Source organism: Saccopteryx bilineata, chromosome 5, assembly GCF_036850765.1.
Source record: "Saccopteryx bilineata isolate mSacBil1 chromosome 5, mSacBil1_pri_phased_curated, whole genome shotgun sequence".
Lineage (NCBI taxonomy): Eukaryota > Metazoa > Chordata > Mammalia > Chiroptera > Emballonuridae > Saccopteryx > Saccopteryx bilineata.
Genome location: NC_089494.1, coordinates 30078270 through 30095448, shown reverse-complemented (window position 1 = coordinate 30095448; position 17179 = coordinate 30078270). Strand labels below are relative to the sequence as shown.

Below are 17179 nucleotides of genomic sequence, written 5' to 3'. Positions count from 1 at the left end.
TCTTGAATTATTTTGTTCCTTTCATTGCTACTGTTTTTATATGAAGTTAAATGATTTCAGTCTGGAATGCAAGGTTCTTTTCTAGATTGGGATATCCTCTTCCCCCCCCCCCCTAAAGTACGATAGGCGGAGGTTGCCATGGAGTGCTTTTAGGACCTCGAGAAGGATTTTTTTGGGATAGTTCCCTCCCTCAGTCAGGTGCCATCCTGCCTGGATGCCCCGCCCACTCCAGGGAAGTCCTTCTCTGCAGTGGGAAGTCAGGCTCCGGAGTTTGGGCCCTGGCGTTGATGCTATCCCAGAAGGCTTTACCGAGGGCCCCTTTGGAAACATGCAGAGGCAGGAGCCGACATCTGGTCATGATTAATCCTCTCAACACCGTGGCCTAAGGCAGACTGGCTTTGGGCCCCAGCCAGCTACCCCTGGGGAAGCCAGTGCACTCTCTCATGCTTGTCTCAGGTTTTGCGGAGGCTGGGTCTTTACCGTGGCTTTTTTACTTTCCCCTTCACAGTCATGAGAACTGTAGAGGTAAAGGAGTCTCACAAAAAATTGGCCCAAAGAGGTGGATTAAGCCATATAGTGTCACCAATAAGCATGGCAGAAGTACTACCCAGGCACCACTGACTACAGTGGGACCTGAACTACAAGGTCACTGGATCCCCTGGAAATCATGCTTCAGTGGGCACTTGAAACATCCTCCCGATGGCCCCCCTCCAAAGAATGACCTGGCCCAAACGCACAGCTGTGGAGAAACCTTGGTGTAAATGTTTATTTTTAACAGGTGAGAATCTGTAGTTTTTATTAGATTCTCAAAGGAATCTAATAGCCCAAAAAGGACAAGAATGACTAGCAGAGTAGTTGAAAACATGGACCACTCCATTGAAAAAGTCAGCCCTGGTTCAAATCAGCTTTTAGAAATGTGACTTGTAATAATGCATTCCACTGGCCTGATCCGTTTATAAAATGGGGCAATAGTCCCCAGTATAGAGGATTGTTGTAAAGATTAAATTGTCTGATTCAGGTAAATAATTTAGCATAATAACTACACAAATTAGAAAATCATTAATAATTATAGTCCCTTTAATCATCTCTGGAACTGTGATGTTAGAAGTAACATAGCATGACAAGTACATGTCTGACTCAAAAACAAGTAGACCTGGTCATGTTGTACCCTTTAACAAGTCATTTAATTTCTCTGGGCCTCCTTTTTATATCTCTTGAATAGCAAAGAGTAATAGCAAACAGTTGTCATAAGAAATGAATAAGAGAACATTTGCAAAATATTGGCACAAGGACTAGACTATATTAGGTGTTCAGTTAAAGGGAGATGGAAGAATTCAAACATCCCGTCTCCTAGTCCATGCTTCCTGTTGCATTAGACCTGGGTGAGGCTGATGAGATTTGAAGCCATCCCAGGACATGGAGAAAACCTAAATCTCATACTAATTTTTATTTGCCCTAAAGTGCCCTGAGCAAGTTACTGCCTATCCTAACTCTGTTCCCCTCCCTCTTTCTTTTTCCTCTTTTGGAAATTTCCTGTGCTCCCTCCTAGCTTGAGGGTAGATACAGTGCATTATGGGGCTGCCAGAGGTAAGAGAGTAGTTGTAGGAAGGAAAGTGTCTTAGTGTGTTCAGGCTGCTGTAACAAAATACTGTAAAGTGGCTGGCTTATAAACAGCAGGAATTTATTTCTCACAATTCTGGGGGCTGAAGCCCAAGATCAAGGAAGGCACCAGCAGATTTGATGTCTGGTGAGAGCCCATTTAGTTTGATAGATGGGCATCTTGCTATAATCCCACATGGCAGATAGAGCAAGGCATCTCTCTCTTAGGACCCTTTTTAAAGGTACTCATCCCATTCACGAGGGCTCCATTCTCATGATCTAATCATCTCCTCAAGGCCCCACCTCCTAATAACATCATGTTGGAAGCTAAGATTTTAACATACAAATCTGGGGGTATGGGATAAAAACATTCAGTCCTATAGCAGAAAGAGATTTTTTTAAAAAACAAATTTAAGCATGGCCCAGATGATAATGAAATAAATATCCTAAGATTACTGAGGAATATCCTAGACAGTTGAATTCACTTAAATAACCTCAGTTGATGAGGGTTAGCATCTTCGTGCTCAAGTATTTACTTGAAGATAATATTAATAGAAAAAATAAACATAAAACACTATTTTTCCTGACAAAATTATTCCAAAACAGAGTAGATATACACAATTTTGAGCGATATTTGATGACTGAGGAATAATGAGCTCCTTGCTGAGTCAACCTCATTGTAGATGGACCCTAGATCTGACGTGTATGTACCTGGACCTGGATGGGTGGAGAGGTTTTCTTTCTTTGCTGAGTCAACCTCAGTGTAGATGGACCCTAGATCTGATGTGGATGTACCTGGACCTGGATGGGTGGAGAGGTTTTCTTTCTTTGCTGAGTCAACCTCAGTGTAGATGGACCCTAGATCTGATGTGGATGTACCTGGACCTGGATGGGTGGAGAGGTTTTCTTTCTTTGCTGAGTCAGCCTCATTGTAGATGGACCCTAGATCTGATGTGGATGTACCTGGACCTGGATGGGTGGAGAGGTTTGCTTTCTTTGCTGAGTCAGCCTCATTGTAGATGGACCCTAGATCTGATGTGGATGTACCTGGACCTGGATGGGTGGAGAGGTTTTCTTTCTTTGCTGAGTCAGCCTCATTGTAGATGGACCCTAGATCTGATGTGGATGTACCTGGACCTGGATGGGTGGAGAGGTTTGCTTTCTTTGCTGAGTCAGCCTCATTGCAGATGAACCCTAGATCTGATGCGGATGTACCTGGACCTGGATGGGTGGAGAGGTTTTCTTTCTTTGCTGAGTCAACCTCAGTGTAGATGGACCCTAGATCTGATGCGGATGTACCTGGACCTGGATGGGTGGAGAGGTTTTCTTTCTCACTCCCTCTTCTCCTTTGATTCTTTGCTCTTCCATCTCCCAGCACAGTCTCCTGTATTTGCATCTTTTGTCATCTGACTGGCCTTTTTATAGGATTTATAGGCTTTTTTTTTATAGGATTTATCTCCTCTTCCAGGAGATAGCATGTATTGTATTTCCCCATGTATAAGACACACATTAATTTTGGGGCCTGAAATTTGGGGGAAAAAAAGAAAATTTACATAAAGTTATTAAACTCAAGTTTTATTCATCATAAAATTTATACAACTCCCCATCTGTGTGAAAAAGTGAGAAATGCAAGTAAAAACATCTACAAGTATTGTATAGGACACAGCCAGATTTTAGACCCCAAATGTTTTGGAAAAGGGTGCATCTTATACATGGGGAAATATGGTAACATATTGTCCTTGCTGGGTTTTTTTTTTTAGATATAAGAGGAGGGGTGATAGTGAGGCAGATTCCTGCATGCAACCTGACATGCCGGGATCAACCTGGCTATGCCGTCTGAAGCCAAGGCTTTAGTACCAAGCTATTTTTAGTGCCTGAAGTTAATGCACCCCAAGGGAGCTATCCTCAGCACCCAGGTCCACACTTGAACCAATTGAGCAACTGGCTGAGGGAGGGAAAGAAGGAGAGAAGGGCAAGGGCAGGAGGAACAGATGGCCACTTCTCCTGTGTGCTCTGACTGAGAATCGAACCCAGGACGTCCATATGCCAGGTGGACACTCTATCCACTGAGCCACCCACCAGGGCCAGAACCTTGCTGGTTCTGAAAGTCTTTTTTTCCTTGAAGTACGGCTTTAGGGACTAGTCATGGTCATCTCTGCAGAAGCCGGAATGATTAGTGAACAGCTAGTGCTGAAAAGTCAGGACTTGGGCTCTTCTGATCCAGCTGTGACCTTAACTGACTGAGCAAGTTCTTATCTAAGTGGCTTCTCCTAAGAGGAGTCAAGAAATGATTTCTCATCCTCTTTGGCCATTACATTATTTATCTGTATACAGGAGAAATTGCACAAGATGACCTGTAAGGGTGCTTCCAGCTCTAAATTCTGTGATTATATTTTAAATGTTAGGACAACATAGTGCTTAGTGACATCACCATTAATGAAATTACCTATCATTTATCTTATAAAGAAAAAGTACAAACTAATAGCAAGACTAGCCAAGCCTGGAAATGAGAGTGGGTGGATTTTATCATGCCCACAGCTCTACAGTGATACTTGTGAAGAATGCAAATGTCTTCTGAAAAAAAATCCCAACTGCCCTGGGTGACCTGACCTGCCTTTTTGTTTGGGATTTGGATATAGCAAACATGTTCCACTTCAGTGTTGTTCTGCATGCTTGAGAGTTGGAATGTAGCTGAAAATAAAAACTCATGCTTAATACCTGTTGGTAATAGATTATTTTACAAAAATCAAAATCTTATATCTCCTTATCTCTTGTTTCTTCACGCAAACCTCGTCTCATACTTCACAGAGAAGGTTCACAGGTTACCAGGTTGGATCTCACTCAGATTTCATTTCCTTCATTCTACAGATATTCATAAAGTTTCATCTTTATTTTGCTTCTTTGTGTTATAGAGGATGAGGTGTACTGCCAAGACTAAGCCTCAACAAATCCAACACTAGACCTCATTTCCTGTTAACAGAGCTCGGATCTTGATCCAACTCTTCTGCGTCTTCCTACTCTTTAAAAACCACACACCGGTCTCCAGTCATCCTAAGAAGATTTTTAGTGACCCTCCTAACCTCCTTCTCAAGATCCAGCCCAGTAGTCCTCCTTCCATTAAACACCGACATGGAATAATTTCTCAAGTTATGTCTCACTTCACAGGACTGAACCATTAGAGTTGTTTTTGTTTTACCCCCATTTCCAGTAACATTAATCTTATTCTTCACGCACCTCCCTCGAAATAGATAACTGAAATAAAGGGATTTCTTTCTTGTTTGGCCTTTCCTGTAAATCTCATTTCCAGATTTGCTCCAAATTAGGGTAAAGGTTAAGTGGAGTGGGAAAACAGGAGGAAGGGAGGGGACATTACTCTGTCGGGGCAGCCCACTCAGACATTTTACAGCTCAGATTGTATACCCTCTCTATCGATCCCACCCAGCCTTGCATCTCAATTTCTTCACCAAGAGAGCATGCGCTGCTTTGGGCGGCCTCCGCCACCCTCTGTGGCCAACACCCTCTCTGGCAGGTGGTATGTGCAGTGAGTCTCCAGGAGGACCTTAGCTCTCCAGAACGGCTTTCAGCACTCACCTTGTTCCCTGCTGTCAACAGGGGAACTTTCTTGGACCGGCTGCTACTGCATTAGTCAAAGCATATCAACCTGTCCGCAGGATTTCTCTCCCCGAGCTGTGGGGTTGGTCCTGTTGTTCACTGTCCGTCTGGTTTCCTCCTTTCTTAAGGGAGTAGTTTTCTTTCGCATTTCATTCTGCTAATTTGAACATGGATCCCAGATACTTCCAACTGCAAACACTCTTTAACATTTTCATTTCCCTGTTTTAGGGGTGCACAACTCAACTGTAGTCTAGAGAGGTGTCAGAAGGGAGTTCCAGCAGAGAGACTGAAGAGACAAGGGTCATGAAACTTGATCTTGGGTTCGTTTGTCTCTGACTTGCCTTCGTGACTTGGGGCAAGTTACATTACTTCCCTGCCTCAGTTTCCTTATCTGTCAAATGTAAATAGAAACATTAAATCTACTTAACTTCTAGGTGTTCTGTGAGAATCACTTAAGATAATTGATGGAAAAAATCTCTAGAAAGGTATATTGTGATACACACCTACTGTTACTTTGGTAAGTTTGTCCATAGCAGCAGCAGCAGCAGCAGAACATCCCAGACATTGCTTCTGTGCCTCATAGCAAGGAATTTCTTTCTTAGTGGAAAACAGGTATAAGACATAATTATTGTCTCTAATCTGACTGTCAACATTGTAAGCATTTCTCCCCCAGGCTGCCTGTTGGAGAGATACACTGTGGTCCCTTCAAGTTCTTTTGTTGTTGGCTGGCTACTGATAGACTCCCATTTGCCAGGGATTCTGGCTGAAGATGACCGGGGCCTGGGATTGAATCAGGCAGTCCCGGGGCTACGAACAAGACAGGTTCTGTCGGTTTGCTCTTACGTTGAATTTGTGTGAAGCTGGAACAGGTACCTATGAAATGCAACTTAGAAGTTTGTCTTAACATAGTATTTATTTTACCTTTCTATGCCTGTAAATCCTCAAACATTTTCAGAGCTACAGAACCTATCTCGTTTGTAACCTGGGGACTGCTTACCCACATGCTGAGGTTCCAGGGGTCTTCAAACTTTTTATAAAAACCGCCCACTTTTGCAGTGCTGGTCAACCTGGTCCCTACCGCGCAACAAAACAGTGCTGTGATTGGCCCACCCTGAAAGCTGGACCGCCCACTAGTGGGCGGTAAGGACCAGGTTGACCAGCACTGCAAAAGTGGGCGGTTTTTATAAAAAGTTTGACGACCCTACTTACTCATCAGTCATGACTTCCTTGCAAAAAGCTTGACAGTCAGTCACCTTTCTCAAGCTTCTCTGCCAGAAGACATCACAGCAAATGGGTCCTTCAGCACACACCTCTGTGTTCTTTTTTTTTTTTTCTTTGCATTTTTCCGAAGCTGGAAACGGGGAGAGACAGTCAGACTCCCGCATGCGTCCGACCGGGATCCACCAGGCACGCCCACCAGGGGGCGATGCTCTGCCCCTCTGGGGCGTCACCCTGTTGCGACCAGAGCCACTCTAGCGCCTGGGGCAGAGGCCAAGGAGCCATCCCCAGCGCCGGGGCCATCTTTGCTCCAATGGAGCCTTGGCTGCGGGAGGGGAAGAGAGAGACAGAGAGGAAGGAGATGGGGAGGGGTGGAGAAGCAGATGGGCGCTTCTCCTGTGTGCCCTGGCCGGGAATCGAACCTGGGACTTCCGCACGCCAGGCCAACGCTCCACCACTGAGCCAAACGGCCAGGGCCACACACCTCTGTGTTCTTTTGCATACTATTATACTAGCAACTTTTTGATTGTATTAGAGAAAATTACATAAGAATTTTTTGCAGCACTATTCAATAGAACTAGCAACGATATCAGAAGATACATTACTACTGTCAAGAACACGACATTTAAGCATGATGTCTCTCTGTTCCTGAAAATACAAACCTGTGTTTTAAGTGTTATGACCACTTCCTTTTGTTCCCAAGCCCCCTCTCCTGGGGTTAGCAACATGGTCCCTGCCAGAGCGAACAGCAGAATCAGACAAGGCGAGCATACTTGCCAAGGATTTTGGTAAGAGGCATTATACAAATAAATGTCTAAATTATTGCATCTCAGAACTCAAAGATTTCCAAAAACTACTTTTACACAATTCATTATGGTTTATATTTGTGACTATTTGATAAGCTCCAGAACCTTTTTCTGCTGTAGAAAATAAATCATTCAGAATAGCCGAATATCTTTCTTTTTCCATATTTAAACTTGAACTCTTCCCTGAAATAGCCGCATGTCATCACCATGCTTTTCTCTGTTTAACTGTTTTTCTTTCCACTGCTCTAGGATGGTCGTCTGCGGATGAATGACCAGCTGATTGCAGTTAATGGGGAATCTCTCTTGGGAAAGTCCAACCACGAAGCGATGGAAACACTTAGGAGATCGATGTCCATGGAAGGAAACATACGAGGAATGATCCAACTGGTGATTCTGAGGAGGCCGGAGAGACCGATGGAGGTGAGCAAATCTTCACTTCCCTCAGCAAATTCCCCAAACGGCCACCTGAATATGCAAACTTCCATCACTAGTATGGTAGCGAGCCTTCTTACTGATTATGAAATTGGAAAAATATGCCCCAGAAGTTCTCTTGACTGATTTATGTGGTGAACAGGTGGTTGTATATTTTAGGCATAACTAGAAGGTGTAAAAATGTGCATATAAAGTAAGTAATTTATCAAACGTAACAGGCCCATATTTTCTAGTTCTTTTCCCAGAAATTCCTAGAGCTGTGGACTTTATGAATAAGGCTTTATTCACATAATAAATTGTTAAAGTATGTACTTTTTGATTGATGCGCCAGCAGTGTTTATACCTTAGTTCTTAATCGTATATGTACAATGCTTTATGGGAAGACCGTTAAAATGCAATGAGCTGTCTATATTCTCCCTCGTAATGCACACATAGATAGTATAGAACTGAGTTTTAAGTAATTTAAAATTTGATCTGTTAGGGAAGCTGCTTGGTTCATATTATTAAATGTTTTTAATTAAATAAATTTATGTGAAATATTTTATTATGTTTTCTTTATGGGTTGTTTTAATGTAAGGAATAGTTTTACCTATACTTGAAGTTCCAAGCATAAAATATTCTTGAATGCTTATATTTCTAAACATTTCGCTTACAGTTATATTATTATATTTATATTAAACAATTGTATTATCATATTAAACAATTATGTGTTATATTATCCAATTATATTAACATTTTTCTCTTATATATGAGATTTTATTAAATGCTATTCAACTTATTTTAAGAAAATATAAGAAGAAAACATTCATAGTAGTTTAGAATTAAGAAAAGCACCAACAAATCACGTTTTCTAGGACAAATCATATTTGTATCATATAATACAATAATAAGCAAAGTTAGACTACTATTAGACATGAATACTAATATGAAATATTAGTTTTAATAAAAAGTGCAATTTAAAAAAAATAAAGGCTTTCAAGTTAAGAAGAGAAAAAGGTAGTTTTGGATTATTAGAGTTAAAATCCCAGGTTGGCTATTTTCTGGCAACATGAAGACATTCATAGCTGAGTTCTGGGTACCTGTAGATGACAGATATTCTATCTATTTCACCCCTTCATGTATCCTCATTGCCCAGCATGTCACAGCATTTAGTAAATATTGTGGAATGAATGAATAAAGCTTACATCTGAGACCTGCTTCATCTGAGAGGGTAAGCTGAATCTCGTAAACATAAACTGCATCTTACGTAGTTATATTATCAGCTATTGGAGAGCAGTGACTGTACCTTTTTACTCCTCCGTACATAACCTTGTAAATGTTAAATAAATGTAAATTGGCCAATTACTGGAGACTATATATAATGAGCCAACTTGATTTCAACATTTGTGTCTGCTTAAGTGACAGAGAGACTTCCATGAATATTTAATGGATTTTACTTATGTATGGTACTTAAAAAACTCCTATCTACTGCTTCCATCCAGGAGAGACTTGGCTCCTTCCTGGTTTAATTTGGTTCTTACTCTGGAGCCTTAAGACATCGTGGGACCCAGTTGTTGGGGACAGATGTCAAGGATGACCTATCTGGGCATGTGTATTTGATCTCACTTAAAATTTCTTGGGAAAAAGATACCTCAACCAATACAAAAATCTAGAGGACACTGCTATACAGTACCATACCTGTGCAGATAGCAAAAGTTAAAAAAATATATATATATATATATGTTTGTTAGGACTTAGTTTTCCCCCACTTCTCGTCTTCCTTAATTTTATGTATTTCTTTAAAACATATGAATGCTTAGTAGATAAGTGTTCTGTGTTTTGGCTCATCTAGTTAAGACATTGTATTATTTTTCATTTTCCTATATTTCAGACTTTTTCATTTTAATCCTTATACTCTAGGCTGGGTTGACAGTTGAACTATTAGAAAAAAGTACTAAACTTTCCGTTTGTTGCCCATCCTCAGAAATGCCTTGTTAATAGAGTTCCCTGGGGAATCAGTTGTGAATAAGAAATGGGACAAAAAAGCAATTTTTATGAGGACATTTAAACAAGAGCCATTTTTCGTTTTCTTAATATTTACATGCTTTCCATGGGGGGATAAGCAGGCATTTTACTCTCTCAGCTATTGAGATTCTCTGTGGTACCCATGAAGATTAAAGAACACTTTTTCATGCAAAGACAGCTAATCTTTATTAAATTGAAAAAATAATCTGCAGCTATTTGATCTCCCATACCTGTGTCTTACTATGTCAGAGCACATGTCGTGCACCCAGGTTTTTGGTGTACTCTCCTGTGGAGCAGTAGCCAGCCCCAGGTACAGTCACGAGGCACATGTAACCTAGGAAAGGGGCTCTGTACTGCTCCCCCAGTCAGGCAGCTCCCTTAGACTTGGCAAGAATGCCGTAATGGTTACTTGAACCTTATATTGATATAAAAATTGAAGAAGCTACTTAAAGAAAGTCAAAATATATAGTTGTTGGGGTATTTTCCCACATTACCCAGATGTACAAGGTACATAAACAGTTTTGATGAGGACCTCGTGAAGAATACATAATGAGCCCCTGATTGAATCAAAACCATTTTAAACAGAAACATGTTTTGCAGAGGATGAGCTTGAGGTTCAATTGTAATTCTATTTGAGCCTGGAGACTTGGTGTTAAAAAAAAATAGGTTATGACCTGTTTTTTTGTGGGGGTTTTTTTTTTCCCCCTTCCCAAAACCACTTCTCTTTCTGCTGCAAAACTCATCTGGGTAGAAGCAGAATATGTTTAAAAATCCATTATATTTTTTGTTGGCTGGGACACTAATGGGGGTGCTCCACAACAGCTCTATTTTACAGGCTGAATACTTTAATTAGGCTGGTTACTGATCAGTTGTTGGGATATCGATTGTGTCATTTATCAAAGAGCTGGGAAAGCAGGAAAAAAATTTTTTTTTTGTTCTTGTTGTTAAATCAAAGCACCACAACAGTATGGTAATTACCAGAGGGAAAAGGGGTGGGGGAGGGCAGAAGAGGGTGAAGGGGGATAAGTGATGTTACAAGGAAACTTGACTTGGGGTGGGGGACACACAGCAATATGCAGATCACGATTACAGAACTGTACACTTGAAACCTATAACATTTTATTAACCAATGTCACCCCAGTAAATTCAATTAAGTAATAATAATAAAAAAGCACGAGGCTTTTTTTTTTTTTTTTTTTTTTTTTTTGTATTTTTCCGAAGCTGGAAACGGGGAGATAGTCAGACAGACTCCCGCATGCACGCGACCGGGATCCACCCGGCACGCCCACCAGGGGCGATGCTCTGCCCACCAGGGGGCGATGCTCTGCCTTGACGAGAGCCACTCTAGCGCCTGGGGCAGAGGCCAAGGAGCCATCCCCAGTGCCCAGGCCATCTTTGCTCCAATGGAGCCTCGGCTGCAGGAGGGGAAGAGAGACACAGAGAGGAAGGAGAGGGGGAGGGGTGGAGAAGCAGATGGGCGCTTCTCCTGTGTGCCCTGGCCGGGAATCGAACCCTGGACTTCTGCACACCAGGCCGATGCTCTACCACTGAGCCAACCGGCCAGGGCCAAAGCACGAGGCTTTTTTAAGGTAAGCCCTGCCTCTCCTGCCTGCCAGGGCTTCAGCTTTAACCTAAAAATAATTTGCTGAGCAGCAGCCTTGGTTTGACGGGCAATGCAGAGGCCAAGGGTGTGGAAACGCTGGGTGCGGGAAGTGTTATGAGCCTTGACAAAGAGCCAAAGACCTCCCGCAGCTGAAGACAATTTAATTATTAAGAATGCATAAATTGAATGTTCTAAATATTTTGTTTAACTAGCGGGATACCGTGTTTTTGTAACTAAAGAGGACAGTATAAATCAATGCATTGTTTGGGCCAAAATGCCTTTCTCCGAAGGAAGAGCTCTGGGACTCAGATCTTTGTTTCTGTTTGTGGCCTGTTCTTCTCACAAATGGTCAAGGGCATAGCCGTGTGATGGCTTCCAAGTGACCTTCTTAAAATCTGTTCGGCAGACATAGAATATGAGAAAGAACACAACCCAGTTCTCTGTGGCTCAGTCCTCTTAAACAAATAGCTCTCTATACCCGGCCCCTCAGATCATCCCTCCCACACCTGCGAACCATGGCTGGGGGTGGGGGGTGTTATTCTGGAAACAGCAGTTTTAAGGAAACTGTGAATTTGTTTACAGGCTAGAATTTCTAAATCAAAATAGGAGGGGGAAGTATGGGAGGACAAAAAGGAGAAGAATGCTCAGGAGAACCACACACAGTCTGGCGTTGTCACGGTGGGTTGTTTTAGCTGCTGGCCAAAAAGACTTAGTGTCTGTAGTGGGACACACTCATGGCATTTCAGTGACAAACCTGCTTGGGTTCCGACTTGTCCTAGAGCGTGTGCACTGAGTCACCAAGGGATAGGGAAGGGGCCCAGCTGGTTGGCAGAGAAACAGCCTGGCATGAACTGTAGTCTTGTGTTGACACCGCCTCAAGCTGTACTCCCAGATGGAAGAAAAATTGAAAGAAGCCAGTTGTAAGTGGGGGAAAAATAATAAAGTTAATCCTCTTTTGTGTTGGCTATCGGCACTCCTAATCCTTAGCACCACATTGTCAGTATTTTCCTTTCAAATTTCATATTCAAAGATGTTTTCACTGTTAGGTCCATTTTGATTTTCCACAATGGAGGATATAGGTACAATAGACTCTTGAAAGATTATTCCTAAATCGGTCATTCTTTTGCTTTACTTTCATTGACCACGTTGGGACATATTAAAAAGGCAAATGTAATTTTTATTTTCATCCCCAGGAGCCTGCAGAGTGTGGGGCGTTGTCTAAGCCGTGCTTTGAGAACTGTCAGAATGTAGCCGCCTACAGGAGGAATGGCAACGGCGCGTTGCCTCCGAGCGCCGCTTACAGCCCCCACGACAGACAGAGAGGTAAGGCGCCACGCATTTTCACCCGCTCACACCATGCGGGAAAACAGGAGTGCATTTTATTTTTAAAAAGAAAGAAAAGAAGCACAGGGGAGTGAAACCAGGTGCAGTCTCGGTTGCTCAGAGCCGTGCACACAGAGACGGGTGGGAGAGCTGACTCAGAAGTTGGGAAGCAGATTCCTGGCAGCGCTTCCAGTTGAAGCGACAGTTTCTGTGCTGATGCCCCAAACAGGGAGGGTTATGTACAAAACAAAACCATGCCTGGAGAAGCGAAATGGCAACTGTTCCCTTTTTTTTTTTTTTTAATATTGGAAGTTAAGAAGTCTACATTACTAACCTTTAAAAAATGTGTGGGCTAGTATTAAATCATTAGATGGTCATAACATGCCTCAGAGATGTATGCTGATGGTAAGATGAGTGTGGTAAACACCGAGACCCGAGACCACTGCGGACTGCCGGAATGTTCCGCTGTGGTCTCACTACACTGGCCTTCCCTTGTTATCTGCTGGAGCTCAGGTTTCAAGCAGAGCTCTAGATGGGAAACACTTGGATTTGCTTCTTTATTTTTCAAAAATTATTCTTTTGGTCACAAAGAAAATTATTTCCCTAAATTCCCTTTCTGTATCAACTTTACTTTTTATATTGTAAAAGCAATATATATTCATTATAAAAAACTTAGAGGTAAGCAATCAAAAGAAAATTTAATGTTACTCATACTTCTATCAAATATATTAATCAGTAACATTTATATACACACACACACATATATATATTTCAGGTCATTCTTTTATGCATATATATATATATATATAAAGTAAAATATACATATATAATGTTTAGCATATTTTTAAGTTAATAACACATATTGACCACCTTACTATGTCATTGAATATTCTCCAGCGTCACATTCAGCAGTCGCATAGGAGTCTATTAAGTCTACGTAATTAGTCCCTTATTTATACTTACAATGTTACTAGAAGTTAACTATGTGGGAACTCTGAGATTACTGAGGTTTCTCTAGATTAAATTGTTTCATAGAAACGCTATATTTTCCTCTGAATTTTAGTGACAGCAGTAGCAACAGCTGTGACCATTTATTAAGTATTTACTGTCTGTTAGATACTGTGTTAAGCAATTGACATGCACACTCATAGTGGGTAATATTATTATCCTCATTTTACAGATGAATAAATAGAAAGTTGGGGAGAGTACATAATTAATCCAAGACCACATACTTGATCCATGCAGAGCCTGGATTCAACTCCTATCTCTCTGACTCAAGTTTATTCCCTGCAGATGTTTTTGTGCCTTACTCCACAGCATGGGCCCTGTCTTACACTGGTTCCTTCAAACTGTTAAAAATCCTTTTACCTGATGCTAAAAATGTCCATTAGAAGCCGAGTTCACTTTGTATCAGATGAAGAAATACTCAGCATGTCTCTTCTTAAAAATTAACATTTTTCTTGACAAAGCTAGATCTCCTTCTGAGACCTTCAATCCCAACAGCAGGAGAATCTGGGGAAGGAACAGCAAGTTTTCCGCAGACTAAGATAGCCTTCCCCTACCACGCCCATATTAAAATATCTGGCCTGACTATAACTTGATTGCCGTTTAATTCTCAAGCAAAATGTTCAGTGACAGTTCCAGTTTAGGATTTGATTCCTAATTATACCAATGACATCCACAGGAACATTGGGCACACTACCCCCTGTCTTGTTTCATTTTCAGTACCTATAAAATATTGATGCTAAAGTGATAATTACATGGTATATTTTTAGAGGACATTGAAATATTTAAGGAAATTGATTAATATCTAGGAAGCATAACAAAGGCTAAAATAATGACACCACAGAACTGCACCCAGAAAGAAGTTTTTAAATAATAAAGTCCACTCAAAACATGTGCTAAAACAGAATATAACGGCACTTTGGAACATTGATAGAATGTTCAGAGTTTGTATGATATTTCCACTGAAGAGCTGAAATCTTGAGACACGAGTAGCCATGGACAGCCACTCGGAGGGTCTGTCTGTTCTCTTCCTCCTGAGATATAGATCCAGATAGAACAGTGATTATACCCATGAAAAACCTATGCAGATCAACTGTCTACCAAGGCTCCTACTACACTCCCTCCCCCGACCCCAATTTTCTAAGGGAAACATAAAAAATCCAGTTCTTTCAAGAAGTGACTCATTAAACATTATTCCTTAAAAATCAGAGAACAGGCCCTGGCTGGTTGGCTCAGTGGTAGAGCGTTGGCTTGGCGTGCAGGAGTCCCGGGTTCAATTCTCGGTCAGGGCACACAGGAGAAGCGCTCATCGGCTTCTCCACCCCTCCTCCTCTCCTTCCTCTCTGTCTCTCTCTTCCCCTCCTTCAGCCAAGGCTCCATTGGAGCAAAGTTGGCCCAGGCGCTGAGGATGGCTCTGTGGCCTCTGCCTCAGGCGCTAGAATGGCTCTGGTTGCAACCTAGCAATGCCCCAGATGGGCAGAGCATCGCCCCCGGTGGGCAGAGCATCGCCCCCTGGTGGGCGTGCCGGGTGGATCCTGGTCGGGCGCATGCGGGAGTCTGTCTGACTGCCTCCCCGTTTCCAGCTTCAGAAAAATACAAAAAAAAAAAAAAATCAGAAAACATTGCCCCTGACCAACTGGTTCAGTGGTAAAACGTCAGCCCAGCGTGTGGAAGTCCTGGGTTTGATTCCCTGTCAGGGCAGATGGAGAAACAACCATCTGCTTCTCCATCTCTCCCCCTTCTCTATCTCCTTCTCTCTCTCCCCTCCTCTCCTATAGCCATGGCTCAAATGGTTCGAGCACTTTTGCCCCAGGCACTGAGAATGGCTCCATGGCCTCTCCTGGGGCGCTGACATGGCTCAGTTCAGAGCAATGGAACAGCGGCTCCTGATGGGCAGAGCATCACCCCCTAGTGGGCTTGCTGGGTGGATCCCAGTCAGAGTGCATGCGGGAGTCTGTCTCTCTGCCTCCATGCCTCCCCACCTCTCACTTAATAATAATAAAAACAAATCAGAGAACATCTATTTTATTGTATATTATTCCCTTATGGATCTGTGATATACTATGTTATAAAAATTAGGCCTATCAAAGCACAGACTCATTAAATTTTAATTGTAAGAGGCCAGTAGATTAAATTATCTTACTTTTTATGTATGCTATTGACTTACAGACAATACACACACACACACACACACACATATACATATATATAACAGAATATATATGCATGATGCTATAGAGGAATATCATGACCATCACCTCTTTGAAATATTAATAACATTTTAGATTTTGAGAACCATTGAGAGTTCCTGAATTTCAAATGTAGGGAAGGAGGCAGTAGGTCAAAGCCTGAGTGGAGGTTGACTCACCAAAACCAACTTTTTTAAGACGCTCTTAGAAGAACATGATTGCTTTGACAAAATGTAATGTCTAGTGAGGAGAAGGAACTGTTACAGCCAAAACATTAACTTTTTTTTCTTCCCTTTTTCTTTTCCTTTGTATATTTAAAAATCCAATGTTGATATGCTGTGTTCCATCTATTTTTGTAATAATAGTAGATACCACCCACAGTTCCACAGTTATTTTTTTATACCTACATATTCCTGTCAAGCTGTTAAACAGAAAAGGCATTTTTAGAACTAACATTTGTAGAAATTGTAACACCATAAAATTCACATTTGTGTTGGAGAATTGCTAGCAATGCCTGCCGTGGAAAAAGTGTGGTGGTCCAAGATGGAAATAAGGATGGAGGTTGTGTCCCAGGGGGTTACTGTAAAATCCTATTAAGCATTTGAATGGTAATGAAGTCCACCAACACTGTGTTTTCTGAAGAATCTTGTGGGCAGATCTCACCTCAGGCCAAGTAACAACCTAAGTGAAGTCTGCTTCTGGTCTGTTACTCTCCTTTCATGGCTCTCATCTCTCCTTTTGTGCCCTGCTCTTACTCCCCCCCCCCATTTCAGCTCAAATGCACCCCAGCCCCTGCCTCAGTCACCTGTGTCTGCCAGCCTGCGCAGAATTGCCCACTGAGGTCTACTGTTAGCCTTTCATCCCTACTCCAAATCACACATTTGGTCCTATGTCCTGTCCCATGGAATTCGTGTTCCCTGGTGTCCTTGGAGGAAACACATAATAGTGTAATTATTCCTAATGTGCCTCCTCCTGGGGACCTGCATGTTTCCATCCTTCCATAGCATGTAAGGCACTGCCTCTACAATGGTGATCAGAAATTGAATCAAACTTTTTAATTTTCCTAGTGTTTGTTGGATATCTCCATTGTGCAGAGTACACAATCAAGGATGCAAAGATGAATACAGTGCTGTTCGTGTCCTCAAGAGCAGTCTACAGCAGGGGTCGGCAAATGTTGCCTATGAAGAACCGGACAGTAAATATTTGAGGCTTTATTGGCCATAGAACCTCTGTTTCCACTTCTTAACTCTGCCAGTGTAGTACAAAAGCAGCCATAGACAGTATACAAATGAATGGGCATGACTGTGTTCGCCACAATGTTAGGTACAAGACCAGATGGTAGACCAGTTTTCAACCAGGTCAATAGCTTCCTGAGTCCTTGTCTAAAG

At 42.0% G+C, this 17179-nt stretch overlaps 1 protein-coding gene across 2 annotated transcripts in view; it reads left to right on the top strand.

Moving 5' to 3' along the window:
* PARD3B (par-3 family cell polarity regulator beta) overlaps positions 1–17179 on the top strand; it is a 1080223-nt gene that overhangs the window by 638581 nt on the left and 424463 nt on the right. For both annotated transcript variants that reach the window (XM_066278755.1, XM_066278754.1), the window contains exons 12-13: positions 7485–7655; positions 12468–12597. In XM_066278755.1, coding sequence (XP_066134852.1) covers positions 7485–7655; positions 12468–12597 — 301 coding nt within the window. The remainder of the gene's footprint in view (positions 1–7484; positions 7656–12467; positions 12598–17179) is intronic.